At 38.4% G+C, this 23,053-nt stretch overlaps 1 protein-coding gene across 6 annotated transcripts in view; it reads right to left on the reverse strand.

Annotated features, from left to right (window-relative positions):
* Positions 1 to 23,053, reverse strand: part of Prim2 (DNA primase subunit 2) — a 243,906-nt gene that overhangs the window by 171,426 nt on the left and 49,427 nt on the right. For 5 of the 6 annotated variants that reach the window (XM_074081821.1, XM_020160844.2, XM_020160845.2 and 2 more), the window contains 2 exons: positions 14,794 to 14,889; positions 12,582 to 12,719 (listed from right to left, as the gene is read on the reverse strand). The exons of the other annotated variant lie outside the window; for it this stretch is intronic. In XM_074081821.1, the coding sequence (XP_073937922.1) occupies positions 12,582 to 12,719; positions 14,794 to 14,889 (234 nt within the window). The remainder of the gene's footprint in view (positions 1 to 12,581; positions 12,720 to 14,793; positions 14,890 to 23,053) is intronic. 6 annotated transcript variants of the gene reach the window in all.

Raw genomic sequence — 23,053 nt, forward strand, 5'->3', positions numbered from 1 at the left:
ACACCCCCAGTCCCATAAAGTCTTAAAGTTAATAGCAGATATATTTTTAATCAGTTTTTCCTACATTTTCAAACCACCTTATTGTTTAAAATGTTAATTTTGGTGCCAGCCATAGTAACCCATGCCTGTAATGCCACCTACTTATGGGTCAGAGATAAAGGGCTTATGGTTTGAGGCCAGCTCTGGCAAAAAGTAAGACCCTGTATCAAAGAACAAGCTGGGCGTGGTGGTACACACCTGTAATCCCAGCTTTGCAGGAAGCATAGGTAGGAGGATCACAGTCCAAGGTCAGCCCCAAGCAAAAAAGTAAGACTCTATCTGAAAAACAAAGCAAAAAAGGTCTGGGGATGTGGCTTAAGCGATAGAGCACTTTTTTCGCAAGCATGAGGGCCTGTGTTCAAACTACAATACTGTGGGGAGGAAAAAAACCCTACTTTTTGATTATAATATATTAAACCGTTTGTCATACAAACTTGGTTAAGATCTATTTAGGAGAAAAAGGGAGAGAAAAGGTGACAACTTAATAATTCCAAGTGATTAAATTGCATAATCTTTATTATACTGCTCTATAAACTACATAAAGAAAGCTCACTTTGAGGCCAGCATTAACCTGTTATCAAAATCCGACAGATTAATTATAGGGGGAAAAAAATCTAGCCCAACATCTTTCATGAGCAATAAAGCAAAAACTGAGGAACATATAAAAAAGATACATCTTGATGTAGATTTACCCCATGAATGTCAGATTGATTTAATGCTTTTAAAGCAATCTCCTCAAATGTATTATTGAACTAAAAAATTTTAAAACTGCCTGATCATCTCAATCAATGAACACTCAACGCATTAGACAAAATTCAACAAGCATTCATAACCACCCCCGAAAAACTCAGCGAACTGGGAAGAGAATAGTTTCCTTAACCTGATTTTAAAAAAAAAGGGGGATAGGGTGGGGAATCTTTCAAACATATAATTAATGTCATATTTAATAAGTCCAGGAACAAGGCGAGTGACAGTGCACATTCACTGCTCTTATTCAACACTGCAGTAAGGCCCTAGGCCAGGGAAATGAGGAAGAAAATATAAAAAGCACATAGATCCCAAGGAAGAAGTAAAGCTACTTATTATTCACACACTACAAAGTTATCTATGTGGGAAATGCCAAAGAATCTACCAAGAGGCTACAAAAATTCATAAATGGGTTTAGCATAGTTCTAAGATACAAAATTAACTTTTAAAAACTCATTTCTATTTATATATAATAGCAATAAAAACTGACAACGAGGAAACTTCATTTAAATGCTATTTAAGCATTAAAATACTCTAAAACATTTGGAAATAAACAAGACACATGTGGTGGTAAGGGATATAGAACGCTTGCCCAGTATGTGCAAGGTCCTGAGTTAGATCCCCATCACTGCAAAAAAAAAAAAAAAGTAATAAATGAAATAAAATTCACAAACATAATGCTAAAAGCATTACTTCACTATACTTACTCCCCAAGTAAAGGCAAATGTATAACAAGTGAAAAAAATCTACTCTGATTTCAGTAGCTTCTGTTCTGTGTGATGGCTTCTGTTTGCTAGTCATGGAAAGCGGTATCTGCTCCTTACAGAACCAAATTGTGAAACCAGGAGTGAAGGGTTCTTAAGTGGATTGGGGCCTGGCTGTTGAAAAGGAGGCCCCATTGTGAGGTATTTCCTAACAAAATGTCAGTTTCCATGTCCCAGACATCAAGCACATCCTTAAAAAGAAATACTATGCAGTCAAAGCAAGCAGACTAGAGGGAAAGAAGATAACTGACATTGTTCCTTACTCCGCTGTACGTGCACTCGCATGTGTGCACACACTCACACACCATGTTTGTTTCCCACACAAACATATGTTACTGACTTAGTCTAGTAACATAAAAGTAAACCTAAAATATAGCTAAATGACTTATTATCCCATAGTAACTTTGAAAGTCCCCTAATCATATTTTTAAAAGATAATTATGATAACCTATTAAATACCGATTTTTCTTTCTAATCTAATGACTTAGATGAGAACTTACTGAAGGCAAAAATAAATGTATAGTGGTTGGCTAGTCCAATAACAAGCAGCACGCAAAGATTTTTAAATCATTGATGAATTGGGTACTTTTAACAATGGTAAGTGCAGGTATTACAACTTGGATTGCAGGAATGATGAATTGCATTTGGCCTCAAAAACACAACAGAAAAGTTGAGATTAAGCAACAAAAACTACAACTGTAGTTCACTGACAGAAAAAGAACCTAGGTGGATTCCACAGGTGCAAATCAGTGCATGGCACTGTCCTCAGCAGACATCTCCCTTCCATGAAATCAGAACAAGGCGCACAGCTCCCCACTATGAAACTGCAATGATTTGAAGTCAGTGACAGCTGCAACAACATAAAATGCACTGGGGTGGTAGGGCACGGTGTGCCTTTCCCTTCACACCTTCACAAAAGTCCAGCAAGTCTCCTCACCTGCCAAATGATTACACACTCTTCACTTACCTTCTTATGCACTTAGTATGTAGTCTATGTGCAATGTCACTTTTCTACGACCTTAACTACATAGCATATTGCATTGTGCCAAGCTTACAACCATCAGGAAACACTGCTGCTCTTCCTTAAGAGCAGGCCACACTGTAGTGATTCCTTTCAAAAAAAATGTTATTAATATATATATATGAGTAATGGCATATACTGATATAATTAATATCTACTGTGTTTACTGTATAATTTTAATATATCTTCCAAGATAATTCAAGAAGTAATTAATAAAAACTGAAGAGTACATGTTTAGATCAAGAAACACTTTGCACACACCGTCCTGTAACCAAACAGTGCACAAGGAGTACTGAGGACATAACGACCATGACATGTGTGACATGGGGCAGATATGTAAACACACTGACACAGCACAGAGCCCCAGAACAAAACACAGTAGGGCATGGCCAACAGTAATTCTTTATATAAGTACACTGTGCATTTTTTTGGTTTTCATGTTTATTCCTTAAGCTATTATTAACATAATCACTTTATTTTACTCAACTCAAAGCTAAGTGTTACTTACTAATAAGTGACTATCTTGCTTTCCCATGCTTCATACTTTGCCTTGTTTCATCACTTAGAGAAAAGATGACAAAGGACAAGGGAAGAAACACACAACTAGAAATATTGCCAATATTAAGACAGATCAAAAGAGAAAAGGAATTTCCAGAGAACATGTAAGACTCGTGTGGGGAAAGAACATTAGGTTTTCTTATGTATTAAGATTTTATAAAAAAAAGAAAGAAAGAAAAAAGAAAAAGAAGAGACAGTGTAAATACCATTTATTCAAAGATATTACGAAGTCTACATTCTGAAATGACACTGAATGGATGGGCCCAGTTAACAGAGCAACGCACCAGGAAGGAATCATAAAAAAGCAACTTGAGTGTTAAGATGAGGATTATGTCAACTGGAGAGCTTATACAGACCAGGACTACCTTGTTAGCCTTCCAGGCATCCAGACCCAACAGAGTGATGACAGCAATAGCCTGTATTGTTGCAACATATTTTACTGAAACAGACTTCTCCTTCAGTCTGCTAAGGCCTGAGCAAACTCAGAGGGCTGTACGTCTTAACAAAAAAGAGAGCTCTTCCACTTTCTCTAGCTTCCTTCCATACTTTGTACCTTAAGACCCAAGAACAGGAAGGGCCAGACACACCATCCTCAATAGTATCTGGGGTATATGACTAGTCTCATTCATCATTCATCGTTCATGAGCATAATCAATTCAGATTGAGTAAATCAAGTATAAAAATAGGATCAACCTTAGCATTTCAAAGACATTAAAATCAGAAGGAGAAAAAAAAAAGACTGAGTAGCCATTAATTACTGAGTCCTGCATACATATAAGGCTTACAATTCAACACATTCTTGATTTTAGTTTTCTTTCTCACCCAGTTTCTCTCAAAAATAAACTCTAAGATCCTTTTGCCTTTTCTCCTCTACCATCTTTCTTCTCATCTTGCTAAAGATCTCCATTCCATTTTGCTGAACCTTAAGACTTATTAACTCACCGGGTAACATTATCACTACCTAATACTCCCCCCACACCATGGAATACAGCTCACACCCACGATGGACATGACAAAAAAATCCTTTTCCAATATTTGCTCTCCCAAACAAAGAAAGCCATGAGACACAGTTCTGACTACAGAGGTATACGCAGAATTTTGCTGAGGAACAGCAGAGATATAGCTGATCTTCCTAACGCAAGCATGAGAAATGAAGCAAAGCAGTTAAGTGTCATTAATGCAACAGAGTAGCAATGATCATGAGAAAGGTCTGAAAAGATCTGAGACATACCCTGACATTGCTAAGCCACTGCAGTACTGTGAACAAACTATCTCAGGTTCAGAGAGAAAAACTACTTATTTGTTTAGGCCAGCATTAAACTATTTAACATATTTCTAACTGGGAAAATTTCCAAAGTATTGACTGGCATTTATACTTCCCAACAACGATCGAAAAGGAAAATGAAAAAGGAATCTTCCCACAGCAAGATGACATCACGAAGATCACAAGCAGAGACACTACAGCTTCAGAAGCAATGGCCTAGAGTCCAGCTCAGCAACTGTGTGTGACCTTGGACGGTTACTTATTCTCACAAAGTTCCCTCATGAAAAATCACATAAATAGCACTGCATAATGCAGACCAGATTCAATCAATAGTCTGTATATAAATTTAACAGCCTGACACGCTTATGAAAAAGATTAGCACCTTGTCTCTACCACTACCACCATCACCTAGCAGGCCAACTCTTCAGCTAACATTAGTGAATTCCAGAGCGGCCTGGTCTCAAAAGAATAATTCAATACTATATAAAACTAAAGGAGAAAACACACTGCCAAATTCCTATCCTTCCCTGCCACCCAGGTAAATATTTTGCCGAAGGCTCATCAAATTCATAAGCAAGAATGTTAAGAAATAACAATGGAAACAAAACCAGTAGTCATCACAGCAAAGAAGTAATTTCTATGGCTTTCAATATGTTGTTTTCCAACCATCTTCAAAAAACAGAGATGATTTTCTTCTTAATATTTCAAGCAAAACTCAAAATAGCCCAAAGGATTAATGAAAACGTACTTATGAAGCTTTAAGGAGAAAGGACTATGAATGCAAATTGTTATTCTTTCTTTGGGATTACAGCTGCCCTGCCAAAATTCAAAGCAATAAATTAGTTTGTTTTCCTAAAAGATTGACTATTATTTTGTTTTCTATTATTTTAGCCCTTCATACTAAATGTGATAACTATAAGATTTCTGATGGAACAGCTATACAAGATAGCTTACTATTCTGCTTCAAATGTATGAACAAATAATCTGCCTCCACATCTTCTTCTAGGTTCAATTCTCTATTTTCTAGATCATTAACCCATTCACACCTCAATTTAGTAAGCTCACTGCCATCACTCACCTAGATGTTCTGCAACTCGACAGAGATAATTCTGTATATGAACAAAACCATATTGTCACAAAGGACTGTCACACTGCTTTAAAACCAGGGCTGAGTTCTTTCCAAAATAGTTTAAAATCTCCCAACTGTATGACAGCAGACAGAAAACACTGAACATTCACTTCATACCATTATTTTAAAACATACAATAAAACATAAAATTATAAAAAATAAAGATTTTATACAAAACAGCAAGTCTCATAAAACCCTTGCTTCTATTCTTGGTGCTCCTATAGATTTGAAGAGATAACACACACATACATTTAGTTTTCTCAGGTCTGTCATTCCTTGACTATCTAGTACCAACTAGTCTTAATTTTCATTTTTTGTTTTTATTTTGAACTTACACATTACCTATAAGAACATTTTAGGCATGTTTTTATATCACTCCAACTTTAATATATAGGCTGTCCACTTTAGTTCACAGAGTTCTCTCTGTTACTTGGATAAAGACATAAAGCCTTAGTAGGATTTTTATTTCTGAGACACAAGATTCTCAAGGCATGTAAATCAGAAGACAGAAACTACACTCCTAACAAATTTCTAAGTATATATGTACAAACAGTGAAATTTTAAACTACAGAATTAGGAACTGGTATGTTGACATGACTCACCTGACTGAGTGGAAGGGCTGGCAAGGCTCATTCCAGCAAGAGTGTGGACAAGGACAGAACTTAAAGAAAAATAACAGTCTACTCCCCACTCCCCACCCTGCAAAAAAGCCTCACAAAAATAGGTCAAAGCTGACCCATTTGAGGCTTTGTGAAGTTCCCACACCAAGTTCATCACTCTGTTTTTCTGCTGCCTCTTTACCAGGTACACACTTCTCTTTTTACTGAGCACAGCATGGAATGACTGTGGACCTCTCTCCCCTACTGCTGCCTTCTCTCAACAGTCTGAACACCCTGAGAGTTCAGTCAGACCTGTGTCCCCAGTTTTTTTGCCTGGTACATAGTGAATACTTAAGAAAAGTTGCTAAATTGAACTTGAATAAAAATCTTGTCTTAAGGACGGGGAAAGCTCAGTGATACGGCCCTTAACTAGCATGTGTGAAACTCATTAAATTTAAATTTTTTTCTGAAAATTACACAATTGTGACAAATATAAATGGCAATCAAATACAAAAGGAAGTCAAACTGATTAAAACCAAACACTGTTTTTCAATGTTTATTCTTTCTCTGGCACATAATTATTGAGCAATATAAATAAAAGAGCAAATGTGGGTGACCTGATACAGTGTGTGGCCAATCCTATTTAGATGAGATAAAGTTGGCTTAATTGATACAGTATTTTTCTTGAAGTAACTCCCCAAGTCATATGTATGTTTGTCTGTGTTTCCTTCTCTCGTTAACAATGGATCAGAAAACTAGAAGAGAACTAAAACTCAGAGGCATACGGGTACATAATATTTACTTTCAATGTCCAGTCACCACTGAAATTACACTCTCAACACTTTATCAGTCCTGTAACCTTTCCCGTACTTCTAGAACCCCTGTGCAAAAATTTTAAATTAGAAAACTAACAGGTGATACATCTTTGTTTGTAGCAACTAAATAAATTTTTGCTCTATGAGAGTAGAACTGTCAAAGAATTGAATTTACAAGTATCTCTCACAAAACTACTTCAGTATTCAGCTGTTTCCTAGCAACTGGATCTAGTGATATTTTCCCATCACAAATAGGCAGCAAGGATAAAAAAAAAAAATCTGTGTTTCAAGGCATGCAGAAGTCAATGAAAGAACACAAATCAGCCTGAAGAAATAAAGTATAAATAATATATAAAACTATTAAGTAGTTTCTAGCTAATCTAGGTTAGGAATAGGTGATTATAATTGTTAAGTATGACAAACGATCTGAGAAACAGGAGTGTTTACAAAGGAGTGTGTTTAGGACAGATCTCATCTTGTCTGTGAATGACGGAAGGGGAGAAGAAACCACAAAGGTGAACACAAAAGTAGTAACCTAAGGATTCTTCTGGAGAATTCAGTCCTGAAAAATGACTGTTATTCTCAAGGTAGCATAAACTTAGTTTATGCTGCATCATAAGTTTCAAAGCAAAATCTAAAATTCACATCTTACACACACCACAGAAAAACTGTCAAGAGTAACAATTTTAACTATTGCAGACAATTTCCACAGTTCTTCAGAAGCATTCTGAGGTCATAAACATTTGCAGTTGAGATTTCTGAAATATCCTACATGTAAAGCACTTAACACATACGCACCATACACTGAAATGCATCCCCATTTAACCTAGAAGAACACAAACACACAGCTCTCACAGTAACTCACCAGACCTGAGCACCCAACCCTTCACAAGGCACTATACTTGGTATCAGAGATGACCAAACTGAATCTGGCATGACCTCTACCCTGGACTCACTGAAGTATTTAAAATATGCAGTGGGAATACCTACTGGAGGGTGCTTCAGCAGGCAGTGTCAGGGATGAGTATCTGATTGCACCTAGGAGAGGCAACAAACTACAGTCAAAGGGCACTGAACTCAACTGTCATGGAAGACCTGCAGGGAAAGATCTGGGTCCTTCACTAATTAGCTGCATGAGTTACGCTAAGGCCTTTCTGGTGCTAAACTTACACAAGCAAAAATCAAGAGGCCTTCTTGTTGAGTTTTACAGAGAACGTCCTAAAAGAAAGCATTGTGCTAAGACTCCCATACAAAATGGCACAAGCAAGCATATCCCTTGGCCTTTGGGAGGTAATCAGGTCAGGAAGGTGGAGATTCATGAATGTGCTCAGTGCCCTTATAAAAGGAATGAGACTGTTTGTGCCCTCTCTCTGCTCTCATCCTCACTGAGGATGCAATGAGAAAATAACCGGCACAAACCAGGAGGTAGGCTCTCATTAGACACCAAATGTACCAGCACCTTGACGCTGGCCCCCAGTCTCCAGACAGAGAGAAATCCAGTCTATGGAAATCTGTTACAGCAGGCCGAACTAAGATACACTCTAGTACACAAACGATTGCCATACAACTCTAAAGTCCTTTCCTACTCTAAAAAGTCTATGCATATGTACTAACATTGCTGGCAACCAGAAGACAAAGAAAATTTGAAATGAGGGAATCATTAAAATTCTTGCCACCAATAATTTCCACAGTCACAAAATACATAACCTTACAAAGCACTGTAGAGAAAAACAAAAGGACAAATCAAAACCTCTTAAAATACTATTCTTCGCATGAACTAGCCACTTCAGATGAACACCTATTATATACAGCACTTTGGAATTTTAAAATACCTTCATATATGGCACTGATTTTTCTCAATAAATGAAACCTGATATATCAAAAACCTAGAATGTTTCACTAAAACAAACAAGTTACTCTACATTGTTCTGTGAGTAGTGCCAATGTCCTCTTTTTTTCTAACACATGTGCGATACATATGGAGAAAGGTGCCAAGACTTACTTGTGCTGACTTGTTCATTTGTGGAGTCCAACTCGTTGCATCCACCTGATGCTCACAACAACTTTAAGACATATTTTGCTTCCTATTTGGTACTCAACTTCATATGCTTCTCTTAAAATTGTACCCAGTAGTTTGGCATAATTTCCACAACCATGTGGGTGACTCCTAAGCCTGTCTCATTCTCTAAGCAGTCTTCTGAGTTTCAACCCAAACTTACCTGAATGTTATGTTAACACACACCAAAATCAAAACCATGTTCTCCTCAAACAGTTGGTGACATGCCTATTGCAAAAGCACCTCTCCATCACCATCACCAGTAACATACAACTGTGACTCCAACTGCACATACCGGCATCGGTATTACCAGCTGTCATGCTAGCTACTCAGGAGGCTGTATCTGTACATTAGGGAGGTGTGACACTGTAACTGATGGACTGCGACGAAAACCTTTAGAAGCCACTAGCACCCACTCAAATTCAAATGCTTGGCTATGCCTATTATTCCAGGATGATCTACTACTCTTCACGGAAACTAAGCTGGATCAGTCATACCAGATACGTTCTTGAATAAAGAAGTTATATGACCTGATTTATGTTTTAAATCAATTACTGTGTAGCTGCTTGAAACCACTTCAGAAGATAAAGAGAGGATGGAAGCAGGAGGACCAGTTTGAAAGTTTCACATTAATCTAGATGATGACCTGAAGCAAAGGCACTGTGCTTGATGACCACTAGCAGGCCAACAGATTTCAGTTGTGATTTTGAGTATTGTTGACATGGTGGATTGCTGTGAGAGAAAAAGAGGAACCAGAATGATAATGAAGATGATGGCTTAAATGTAGTAATACTTGCCAAGTGTTCTGCTAAACACTTTTCATGAATTAATCCGTTTTGTGTTTATAGGAGTCCTGTGGTGGGTACTGTTACCACACTCTGAGGTCTATCGTGTCTTTGCACAGGAAACGAGGAACACAGGCAGAGGCAGATTCCCCCCCACCCCAGGGCCTTGCACATGTTAGGAAAGCACTCTACACTGAGCTACATCCCCAACCTCTGAAAGGCAGGATTTGAATCCATGCAGTTGACTTCAGAAACTGTGTTCATGACTACTGTATCATGTTGTCTAAAGTTTTGGCTTAAATAAACTGACAAAAGGATGATCTTCCAGTGTTTTCTCAGAGCTTAAAATCTAAATCCCCTGATTATCCAACTCCTTACAAATGCAGTTATCATCAACAAATCCTACATATTATAAACAGAAAGTCTGAGATCCAGACATGGCTCCAACCATTACTAGCCTACATAACTTTAGATAAATTACTTAGCCTCTCAGAGCTGCATTTTCCTCATCTGCATAATGCAGACTGCAATCCTCATCTCAAAAGCTCAAGGTAAGATCAAATGAGACATATATATACTATGAACAAAAGAAAGTTCCTATTCTTATATAGGATTTTACTGAGCATGGATCCTATGCCAGAGAAAGAGAGAAATTTGGGGGAGAAAAACACATAAGGGGAGTAGTTTCATCACAGTTTGCATGAGCTTTCCCACCAACTGGAGTGTTACAGCAGCACAAAGGAGATATACTAAGCACAATCTCGGGGGCCAGGGAAGAGCTCCTGGGGGACGTGGGGTCACAATGAGTTAGTAAGATAAGAAAAGAATCCATATCAAAGAAGAAGGTAATGTCAAAGTTTTACTAGTCCTAGAGAATTTTCAGCTGGCCACCAGTGGCTCACGCCTGTACTCCTATCTACTTGAGAGGTTGAGTTCAGGAAGATGGTGATTTGAGGTCATCCAGGGAAAATATTCATGAGAATCCATCTCCAAAATAAACAGAGCAAAATGGACTGGAGGCATGGCTTAAGTGGTAGACAGCTTACTTCACAACTGTGAAATCCTGAGTTCAAACCCCAGTCCCCACTCCCAGAAAAAAAAACTATTTTAAAAAGCCAGATTTGGGGTTGGCAGAGTGGCTCAAGCAATAATAGCACCTGCCAAAAAGCCAAAAAAAAGAAAAGAAAAGGCCAGATTCATATATTGTAAAAATCACATACTAAGAATAAGCTTTGAGCCATCAATTTACAACTTCCCCCAACACTACTTGTTTTTAAATTTTGCTTTAGGGCACTTTTTCTCATCCTACAAGAACATTTCCATTTGTAAAACTGCAATTTTTCAATTACATATCCAAGGTCAAAACCTCCCATCCTAAAAAGGACAGGAATGAAAAGACCAGAGCAGTAGGGTTAGATTTCTACTTACCGACACTCTAAAAGAAACTCCTTCCCTTCTCTGCTTCGTCCATGGCTGTCCTGCACGATAAGGCAAGGGGCTCTCTGGGCCTCTCAACCAGACTTGGCACTGACTCCCAGGAGAAGCCCAAGCACTGCCCAAGACAAGGCACTGGAGGCAGTGCCCATCAAATCTAAGACATCGGGACCAAACACTGCGTGACTCCCCACTAACAGTAGTCAGGACACATTCATTAAAGTAAACCTGCACCTACTCTTTACCCTATGACTCTACACCAAAGCATATAGCCACCAGAATTGTGTTTGCCAAAAGATACTCTAGAATGTTACTGTTACAGCAGTATTAGTAATAACCAAGAAAAAAGAGAATTCAAATGCCTGCCAACACAAAGTAAACACATTTCTGTGAAGTCCATCAGAATTAGGAAGAATCAAAATCACTGCCAAGTGGTAGAATTCAATGAAAAGCATGCGTCACTTCTATGACATTTTGCTTAAAACGTCTTAACAACCCTAAACATGCAGAAACATCAAACAGACAAATAGATATTCTACAAAATACTAGCCTAAAGTCTTCAAAAGTACCAGCATCCATGAAAGTCAAGGAAAAAGGAAGAATGGGTCCAGACTAAAGAGGTTATATGACAACTAAACAGCATAGTGATTTAGATTTGAGTTCCTTTGAAATGAAAAGCATGATTGAGACAACTGGTGAAACATGAATGGGGTCTGAGGATCAGATGGTATGAACACCTCAACATTAATTTCCCTATCTTGACAGGGGAAGAGTGACCATGTGGGAAAAAAGTCCTGTTTATTTAGGAATCATGCTAAAAGGTATTAGGAGTGACAGCACAAATCAGGGACCAACTCTCAAATGGTTTAGAGAAAAAGTTACCATGTTTCTCTTGCAATTGTCTGTAAGTTTGTCTTTATTTCAAATTTTAAGAAAAATTAAGTTTCTTAAAGGTAGGTTGGAGAGGGAATATGAACAGGAGGGAAGGAGTAAGAATGGAATGCAAAGATCATATGCTATGTTTCTAATCAACAAGGTACAAGGCTTAAGTGCCTGCCATTCATTAAAAAAATGACTTAAGTACAAACTCAGGAACTCAGAATTTTGTCTTTCTCTCAGTATATTTACAGTCCCCATTTTCTACTCAGAGAGGCCACTCACAAAATTAGTAAGTTCACCACTAGAATTAGAACAAACAATAAGAAAGGTACTATGAACAGTAATAAATAGAAACAGGAATTCTAGAATTAACAGCACAATACCATAAGTAATCTAAATATCATTAAGAAAATTAAAATAACTTATTCCCTAAGGGATATATAATTGAAAATGTGAACGTGTCAAATATAGAAATAAAGAGAAATTCTTACTGCCAAAGCCTTGGAGAGTTTGGCTCTAAATTCGTTGAGGACAATGGCCACAATGTCCTTCAGTGGTACGTAGGCAAAGCCGCCCTCCAAATAGACCTTCCTTCCCCGGAACAAATCCAGAGCATCAGCAAAAGGGATCTGTTCAAAGAGAAACAGGCAAAGTAAGTCAGGGCTGTCACTAGGAAATCCTCTTAAATCTCCACACATACCAGCCAAACAAAGAAATCCATTCATCCTACCAGGTTAAAAAAAAATCCAAAGAAGACCAATTTAATGCTTAAAACTAAACAATTAGCAATTAGGAAGGAGTAGCAGCATAAAAAATAAATTTGTTTCAGGGTTCATGTTTTAAAAATAACAATAATAATAAAGAGCAAATTATAAGGCTTTCTTTTTATTCGTAACCTATGAATTTATAAATTATAATAGCCAGCATTTTAAGCTAATTCAAAATCTCTAAGTCTGTTACATTCACCTCACATGACACATCCCAAGTTTAAGTCTGCACTGAATAGAATTCTAGTTTGTGTGCAACATAATCATGCTGAAAACCACTTTGTAAACAAAGTAACTCTACATTTCCTCATTTAAGTCTTCATTGCTTCCCCAGAGAAATATACTGGAAAAGCTGATCTCAACACTAGGAAATAGACATGATAAGCATTAGGTTTTGCTATTAAATATTTGCCATAAGTGTTTATTTTAAAAATAACACACAGAGATTTTTTAAGTCCTGTGAATTATCCTAAAATTGTAAGAGATGAACAGAATATGTAATGTAACTGTGAAAATCGTCCTCACTATCCAACACCATCTTTCTCGTTTATAAAGCAAGGTTAAAAATTAGATGAAAATTGGCCCCCAAATTGCCCATTCATCCAAGTTCTAGGAAAAGAGTGAACTCTGTATGCCTACAGTTCTGCTTATCTGATGACCTCTCACACTATGAACTGATCACATTTTTAACCAGCAAGTTTTTGACTACTGTACTGATATCCATGACTACAGTCCTTGTCCCCATAAAGCTGAAAACAGCAATCAACACAGCCATGAAAAACCAAACAGCTGCACAGGTGGTACCATGTGTGCTATAGCATCAAACAGGTGACTCAACAAAACATAGTGGAGGAGCAGGTAACAAGGGCCACAGTACAATAACAGGTAATAAAGGGGGCAGAAGTTTGGAAACATGAGTTTCCATCCAAGTCTAGAACCTAGTCTAGTCTGCTACTGACTAGATTTGTGATGTGATAAATTTAATAAATGCCTCTACAGATTTCAGCAGAGAAATCTGTAGAGCTCAGAGCAGAAGAGACGAGCTAAAAAATCTTACAGGTTATTTGGCAATAATATTCCATGATTCCAGCTTAGTTGGATAGCCACAGTGGAAATAAAAAATGCCCAAGCAGAAGCAAAAGATGATGTGAATGCAGAGTAATGGGAAGTGTGCAGTGTGAGAGACATAAATATTGACCACACACACTAAGCTTGAAAGGCTGACTGAATGATGGCCCAGTGGTAGAAAGAGGGAAGCTGGGATGGTGAGCTAATGTAGAGGCAGGACCTTAAGCTACTGCATTCACCAGTGGTAATCAGCATGTTCTTTTCAAGGTAACTGTGGGCTTATAGTTACCAAATTTTAAATGCAATTTCAGTTCTCCCTTCTTCCCCTTCAAAACTGTTCATTAAAAAGTCATTTTGGTGGGTTCATGCAAAGTAGGTGCCCTTTCTGAGGTTTAAGGAAAAGGAAAGTGGCCCAGCACAGGAAGCTAGAATCTGAGTAGGCAAAGGAAGGTGTTCCCATAGGAGAGCTAGTTGGTTTACAGTGTCAAAGCCCAAGGGAAATGAACAAAAGACCACATGAGGAAGCAGTCCAAAGCATGGTGTCAGGGAAGCAAAGGGGACTCCTATGCAAGGCTGTGATTCAGTGTTGGAGCCAAATGGGAAATGAGGTGTCCTGTAGGGTATAGCCCTGCACCAGGTGGAGGAGCCCACACAATGCAGTGAGCGTCTTCCTTCACCAGAATGGCCTGCAGGGGCTCAGAGCCCTGGCAGAGTTGGGAGAGTGTCTACAGGAACACAGCCCAGCATGGATGTCACACATCCTCAGTGCAATGAGGCCAGGGTCTGTGCAGGAGAGGGAGTACTGGATAATGAGGGGTCCTCATTACATGTCTAACAAACCTAGAAAACATTTTAAACATTTACATACCTTGTACACTGACTCCTGTTCATACTTAACCCCACTTAAACTTGGTGACGAGGCAATAATCTCTTGTTCTCGAAAGTTCTTCTCTTCATCACTTATCTAAAAGGAAACATACTTTGTAATGTTTAAGAAATTAAAAGTCTTCATTCAGTTTCAATAAAATGTTTTCCTGTGCTAGTGAATATTCTGTACTTTTGCAAAAAATTGTAAACCCCGATATCTCAAATCATTCTGTGTCAGATTACTAAACTATCATTATCACTAATGAAAGTAAAATATGGACAAAAATCTAACTTCAATATGTTTTCAAACTGTTCTCTGCCAACTTCTGAAGAAACACATTAAAAGAACAAAGAAATTTTAAAAACATAAAACATAAGAGAAGAATTATAATAAAAATTCTGTTTACACAGTAAGCCTGCAATCCCAGCACTCAGGAGGCTGAAATCAAGAGTTCAGGGCCAGCCTGGGCTGCACAGCAAAACCCTGCCCCCTCCCCAAAAAAAAATTCAAACTAAAAATATTTTAGATTAAAAATGAACATTATACCAATCCAAAAATCATGTTACTTTATTAAAATACCTATTCGGGGTTAAAAATGGTTTAACTATTTTTCAATTTTCTAGCCACATAAGGCAACTTCAAACCTAAAACACAAATTTTTCTAGAAATAGCTTTGTAGTCACAAATCTATTATCTCAGGTTGATTATGCTCAAATAAAAGACTGGGTGGGGCCTGGTGGTACATACCTGTAATCCCAGCTACTCCAATGATGGAGGCAGGAGCATCTTGAATTCTAAGCCTTCCTGGGCAAAGTTAGCAAGACCCCATCTCAAAAAGCAAATAAAAACAAATGTTCTGGCTCAAGTGGTAGAGCAGCACAAGGCTCTAGGAATCCCCAGTACCACAAAAGAAACTTTAAAATTCTATATAAAAGAAAATTGTAAATGAAGAGGAAATATAAATGAGAAACAGGGAAGATTTTACATCACCTCTCATCTGCGTCACCCTCAATAAGCTGAGAACATTAGGAGTATAAAAGTACAAGTGACCCAAAAGTGGTAAAACACAAGCAGTCACATCATAAGTAAAAATAAATGGTAATTTTAAATAATAATATGCTATTATGTCTTACCTACTAAAAAAGCAAAAATTAAAAGATTTAGAATAAACAGTGCTAGGCACAATGGCAACACAGTGAAGAAACCTAGAAATCAGGACCTGGAGGTGTTACTTTCATATCAATCTTAAACAAACGAAAGGCCAAGTATATAAATAGGAGGAATGCTTCTTCATCACCATGTTATTTATAATGAGGAAAAACTACATGTCCAATAAGTGTCTGATTAATATTCTATAGAACTCGCCATTTCAACAAAGCAGGTGACATTATTAAGGTCAATCTCTCATAGAAAAAAACTGATAAAATGTTAAAATCTCTTTAAAGCACACACAGTCGACATACACAGTCAGGTTCACAGGAAACAGGATCTAACAAGAAACCCTCCTGCTCAAGTGCTGTGGACCACGGGGCATGCCATATCCTCAGCTTGTTTTAAGGTAGCCCCTGACTCAAACGCCCCAGCCACCTGGCAGAAGCAAACCCAAATCCTGGCTGGAAGAAGTGCCTTCACAGTATGTATGCCTCAAGTACTCCTACAAATACAACTTCAAACGCATGTCAAGCACATTGCATTTAACAAGCCATGTAATAAAACTACACTTCTCGAGCAACCACAACACTCACAAGGTACATAGATCATAAGTAGACCGCCATCTGTAAGGAGATGAGACAAGTCCAATGCTATCTGTATGAGGAAAACTATAAAAAGTGATGTTTAAAAGAAGAAAAGAACAAACCTCTAGGAACAAAAAATTCAAGAGCAGAAATTAAAAGCTCGATAATTTCCACCATGAAGAACACATCCTAACTTGCATGCCTGTCTGGAGCCTGGGAAATTTAGACTAAGCCACCTAAGAAGGTAAAAGGAGGCAGGTTGTCTCCCTCTGTTCAAGAAGTGACAGCCAAAGACAGCTCTGCAATTAAAGCTCACTTTCATCTTTGCTGATTCTGCTCTCAGAGAGGACCCTCAAGGACACAGGCGGGCTGACCCACAAGTTACTCTTCAAACAGATCTGCAGCCCAGCTCCCAACCAGACTCTCAGCTTCCAAAAGTGAATTAAAAGTGTCCCAGGCCATCGGGGAATGACATAATCCTCCCAGTCCTCTACAGAGTCCTCCAAATGCAGTCTCTAGCACACAAAGATAACAAAGAACACAAGGAAACAAGAAACTACAAAGGAGAGCCAGATAAGCAAGAATGAAGAAAAAACAGTGTAAGGATTGGAAAAGAAGAAACAAACTCATTATTCACAGCTGTGATTACCGTAACTCTGAAAATCAAAAGGAATCCACCCACAACCATTAGAATCACCGCCCTAATTAAGCAAAGTTTCTGAATAATTCAAATATAGAAAAAAGCTGTATTTCTACATGTCGGAACATAGTAATGGAATTTTTTTAACTACCATATACAACAGAATCAAACTATAAGGACCTAACAACAAGCCTAACGAAAGGCATGCAAGACCTTCACAAAGAAAGCACAAAGCCTTACTGAAACTGAAAAACAACCTTAACCACACCACCCTGGACGTGAACAAGAAAAACAACAAACACAATGCTGCCAACATGTGAATTCTCAAAAGACCCACAGAGTCAACACAATCGGAACAAAACCACAACCGCTTCTAGTGTGTCTACGTGTGGAGATGCTTACAAGTTGGTTCTAAACCATATATGGGAATGCAGAAAGCCAACAACAGCCAAGATAAAAATAAGAAAAAGACTTTGATCCAGTAGAAAATGAGTAAAAATAGGAACAGGCATTTTACAAATGAGAAAATTCAAAGAGCCAGTAAATGAAAACGCGGTCAACCTACTTAGTCATCAGGGAAGTGTAAATAAAACCACAGGGAAAACCTCAGTGGTCACAGGAAGGAACAAGGTTACTTACACAACCATGCACATGGTTAGTCACAGAACCACAGAGTGATACTATTCGTGACAGCCCAAAAGAGTAACACAGATTGCATAAAAAGCAGAATGAGTAAACGTGGTATATAATAGTGTAAGTAATGAAGACATAGGAATGAAATTAAACAACTTCACACAACATGTATCAATCTTAAAAAGTAAGTTAATCAGAATAATCTAGGCTTAAAATAAGAATACTGAATTCCATTTATATAAAGCCTTATATGATTAAGGAGAACTGTATTATTTAGGGCAGTGCTCAAGCAGTCAGCAAAAGGGGGGTGAGGGTAAGAAAGTGAGTACCATAAAGCCAAAGAGGGGAAAGGCACATGGCCAGGTTTCAAGGTGACAGTCATCTCTCACTTTCTCTCCTGAATGACAGGTTAACGTTCACTTAATACTCTGCTAAACTGTATTGTTTTACATAATTTTCAGGACATGCATTATACATACTAATTTTTAAAAGGTGAAAATGTAAAAATTTTTTAAAGTGAAATAAAAGTAAATAAATTGTGTAATAACATACAGTGGAATATTACATAGTCAATAAAATTCTTTCTAAAATTAAAGGGATTTATGGTATTGTCATAGAAAGATATTCATGAAACACTGTCAGGTAAATAACTGCAACCACAAGAAGGCAAATTAAATCTTTAAGAGAGAGAGATTAAAAATCAAGAGAGAGAAGGACAGAGTTTATGCATGGAAAAAGTTCACACAAAAACATCACTAAGTAACAGAACTACAGGTAGTGTTTGTTTTCTTTTTACATTTGCACATATTCAGTTTAGTTTTTAGAGAGCTTGGGTTCTAGCGTTGTTATAAATGGCATTTTACCTTGATTGCTAACCGATTCCTGCTGCACATTTGTTAAGTTTTCTTCTGTTTGTTCAGAATAAAGACTCTAGCTACCAGCTTCGGTCCTGTAGTGACACAGTGGAATCACTCTGTCATGATTTCTACATTTGTCCCAATCAATTGAATCTAATTTGTCACTAGTACTGGTTAAGTAATTCTTTCTCTGTGTTTCCTCAGACAGTAAAATTCCAAAGGAAAACTGGTTGTTAAATTTATTTTTTTAGAAGCAAAATCCTTCTGTGAAACGGGGGAAAAAAGTATTCTGAATGAGGTGAGGCTAAGGACTAAGCACCACCATTCACCACTGCCTCTGCATCCCACCCTTGTGGCCCAGGAGCACGTCAGAAAAATCCCACAAAATAGGGAGTCACTGTAGACAGCATGGACGGTGAGGGCCACATGACTGACAGAACTGCTGACTGGCTGACAGCTACTGCACCACCGTGCGACATTCAAGTGTTTACTCATCATTGCTGTGCGAAAGTTAACACAGCACAGAGGGGCAACTGCTGTGTGTCCATCTGCAGATTATTCAAGAGGCAGTGAGATGTGCGATCCACGCATGCCATCTGCTGGTTACTCTACCACTCATCTCACCCAGCACCACCTAAAACAACTAAATATTCTTTGCTTTACAGCTAATAAATGAGTCGATATTAAACTGGATTATCAACCAAAGCATTTCTGACACTAGTCCCACTATGCCAGATGATATTCCAAATAAGAAAATAACAAAGAGGTACTATGCAGGAGAGTTAAAAAACAAGGAACAGTCAAAGCAATGAAAGACCTAGAGGGTTAACTGAAATTCACCTCAATTATTTTTGGTAATGACAAGATAAAGATACAGAAATCCAAAATGTAATACAACTGGATGCCATGAGAAATCTTGTAGGTAAAATTTGCAAAGGTGCCAAAGCACAAATTACACATCACCAACACTCACTCTGGAGTGTTTAAACTGAGGCTTAGCAATAGCAAGTGTTTCTCTGAGAGCTAACATCAGATTATTTTGCTGTCAGATTTGCTTTGTTTACATATATCTCTTTTGACAGCAACTTCTCTACTTAATTGACTGTTTACCTCTTCCTTTGCATTCCACACAGGAATTCCTTCAAAACTCCACAACCAGACACGGTAGAGAACACCTAAAAGACACTGCTATGCTCAAGACCAATTTTTGAACCAATGTGATTTTCAAATACCAACTGATAAAGGAAGAAACTGTTGGCAAAAGAGGAAATCTTCATGTCTCAGAACAGGCTCTTGTGATTTTTAGGTGAACATCCCACTTACGTTTCTCAGTGAGCACTAACTTATTTGAAGCTAAATGAGATTCTACTATACATGCCTGTACTCCCCACCATTAATGAGAATAACTCATTTGGATGTATTCTTGTTTGCCAAAGTAATTTTGACTCAATCTGGCAAAATTGAAGTTGAAGTCATGTATGTTAACCCTCTTAAAACCACTTATTACCACAAAAATGAAACTGGTATCCTATCTTGTATCTTTGAACATACAGATGTTTGTCCTCACAACATTCTAAGCTCAAACTAAAAAGATCCCACATCAATACGTAAGTAGCACCAGTTCTTCATCTAGTCTAACATAGTACCTTTCCTTTCACCAGTTTAAAATATTTGTATTAGCAAGACCAAGGTTATTTCTGAGCAATTAGCTGCTTACCAAGTAAATGTCAGGGAAGCAGAAAATGGCCAACACACAGCAGAGCACTTCAGTTACAGAATACTTTGCTGTCTAAACAGTCTTCTGCCTTAGAAATACAACTCAGTCACACACACTCAAACAGAAGTTAGAGTAGGTTACTGAAGAATGTAGTAAGATTTCCTCTCACAGAAACCTACATCCTAAAAGAAAAAAAAGTTATCTAGTCTTGATTAGACTAGGTATTCATGGATGAGGTCTGGGGTATAGATCAGTGGCAGTGCATTTGCCTAGCAAGGACAACAATCTGGGTTCAATCCACAATACCACCCAAAAAAAAAAAAAATTTACATATATACAGACAGAAACAGATAAACTTTATTGAGATACAGATATAGGTAAAATTCCAGGGAACTCAATGTGTTTCTAAATCTTTCACCCAAAGTAATCAATTACATTACAAACCATGCACATTTAATCCAAAAGTCCCGCACTACAGCTTATGAGCAAATATTACGTTTTTCCTCAGAATTAAAAGGTTCATCCATTTGTTACATATCCATTTGTTAATATCATTTATCTAATTAGTTACAACCAGAACTTAAGAAAATTACTGGCCATCTAAAGCCTTACTGCTCAGTGTGAGCTAGCACCGTCTTCATTGTTTCAAATTTCTAAAAGGGTCTGAGTATTGTTTTCTCCCACACGTCCCTTAAAACCTGAGGAAAACACAAACATGTTAGGTTTGCTCAGGTTCTCTAGATGAGGTCTGCCTGAGGCACTTGTCCTCTGAAAGACAAGGCAGGACTAACAGTCTTCCTGCTTCAATGAACAGACTCAACCTAAGTGAGCAAAAACGTGCAGTGGAACAGTTAGAGTATAGTAATGGAGCAGAAAATACGTGGTTTTTAAAACCACAGAAACCTAGCTTCAAATCCTCAATAATTCAATTAATTTCTTCATGTTATAGTTTCTTATTGGCAAAATGAAAAACCTATTTCATGTAGCTTTTGTCAGGATTAAACAAAAGACAGTATGTAAAGTGTCCACAACAGGCCTACCAAATAGCATGTTCCTTTATTTCATTCATTTATTTATTTGGCAGTACTGGGATTTGAGCTCTAGGCCTTGTGCTTGTCAGGCCTCAGACCACAAGCCTCCTACCTAGGCCTCTATGCCTCCTGGCATGAGCTACCCTGCCCAGCTTGTTTATTGAGGTGGGGGGTCTCACTAACTTTTTACCTGGGCAGGCCTTGAACCTTGATCCTCCCTATCTCTGCCTCCAGAGTAGCTGGAATTATAGACATGAGCCACTGTTCCTGGCCCACAAATAGCATGTTGTTAGCAAGTGGTAAATATGTATTATGACTATCTACAATGCACACTGTGATTAACTTCTGTAGGCCAGGATTTTTCCTCGGTAACATGGTGAGACGCTGACTGCAGCAAATCCAGTCTATGAACCTGTAATCCCATGAGGTGAACTGATGAAGGACTTGGTCTTTATTCAAAACAGCACGCGAGGCTATCGCTGCACTAGCTCAGAGCCAACACATTCTTGGAAAGACGAGAACAAACTGCTCCAAGTGGAATCACGCTTCCTGAGTGATGTATATTACTCATCCAGGGAGGCTCAACCTTCCGTGAGGTGAATGGTCACAGCAGAGACCCTGAGCACGTGAGAGCAGCTGGTGTGAAGGTTCTAAGGAAAAGAGGCTGGAGGCTGGAAGAACAGGAAGAAGGCCAACCGAGAGCAGTGGCAGGTGGAGTCAGATAGAGATGGGCAGAGTGGACAGGGTCCTGGGACCTTTAATATTAAGACCTTTTAAATTAAGGTACACTAAACAGGTTTTAAGCAGGAGAAAGTTAAGCTTTATTGGCCTGTGAGTAATAAGTGACTGCTACAGGAACAGAGCAGGAGTTTAGAAGAGAGATTAAGATGAAAGAAAAGTGACTTATCTAAGAAGCCAATCTGGGGCACACACCTATAATCCCAACTACTTGGGAGACAGAGATAGGAGGACTGCAGTTCAACAACAGCCCAGGCAAAAAGTTAGCAAGAGTCTATCTCAAAGAACAAGCTGGGCATGATGGGTCATACCTGTAATCCCAACTACAAGGGTGTAGGTAGGCAGATCATGGTCTAAGGCCAGCCTGGGCAAAGAGCAAGAGACCTTACCTGAAAATAACTAAGGCAAAAAAGGACTGGGAACATAACTCAAATGACAGAGCTCCTGCCTAGCAAGCAGAAGGCCCCCAGTTCAAATTCAGTACCACAAAAAAAAAAGAAAAAAGATGGTGGCCTGAACTAGAAATGCACTGGTGAAACAAAAGTGGACCAAGCGCCAGTGGTCCAGGCCTGAGTGGCCTGGCTACTCAGGAGGCAGACATCAGAAGGATCACAGTTCAAAGCCAGCCCAGGCAAATAGTTCACAAGACCTTATCTCAAAAACACCAACACAAAAAATAGGGCTGGTGGAGTGGCTCAAGGTGAAGACCTTGAGTTCAAGCCCCAGAACCTCAAGAAAAAAAGCAAAAAACAGAAGTGAACAGATTTAGGATGTATTTCAGTAGACTGGTAAGTTACAAATGAAGGGGTAAGTGAAGATGCCATTCATTCACCGCCCCCAGACCCAATTATCCATCTGAGCCTTACTTGAGTTCCCTTCACTCCTTTGCAGAAAGGGGCACAGTAGAA

The sequence above is a fragment of the Castor canadensis genome, chromosome 8, assembly GCF_047511655.1.
Source record: "Castor canadensis chromosome 8, mCasCan1.hap1v2, whole genome shotgun sequence".
Lineage (NCBI taxonomy): Eukaryota > Metazoa > Chordata > Mammalia > Rodentia > Castoridae > Castor > Castor canadensis.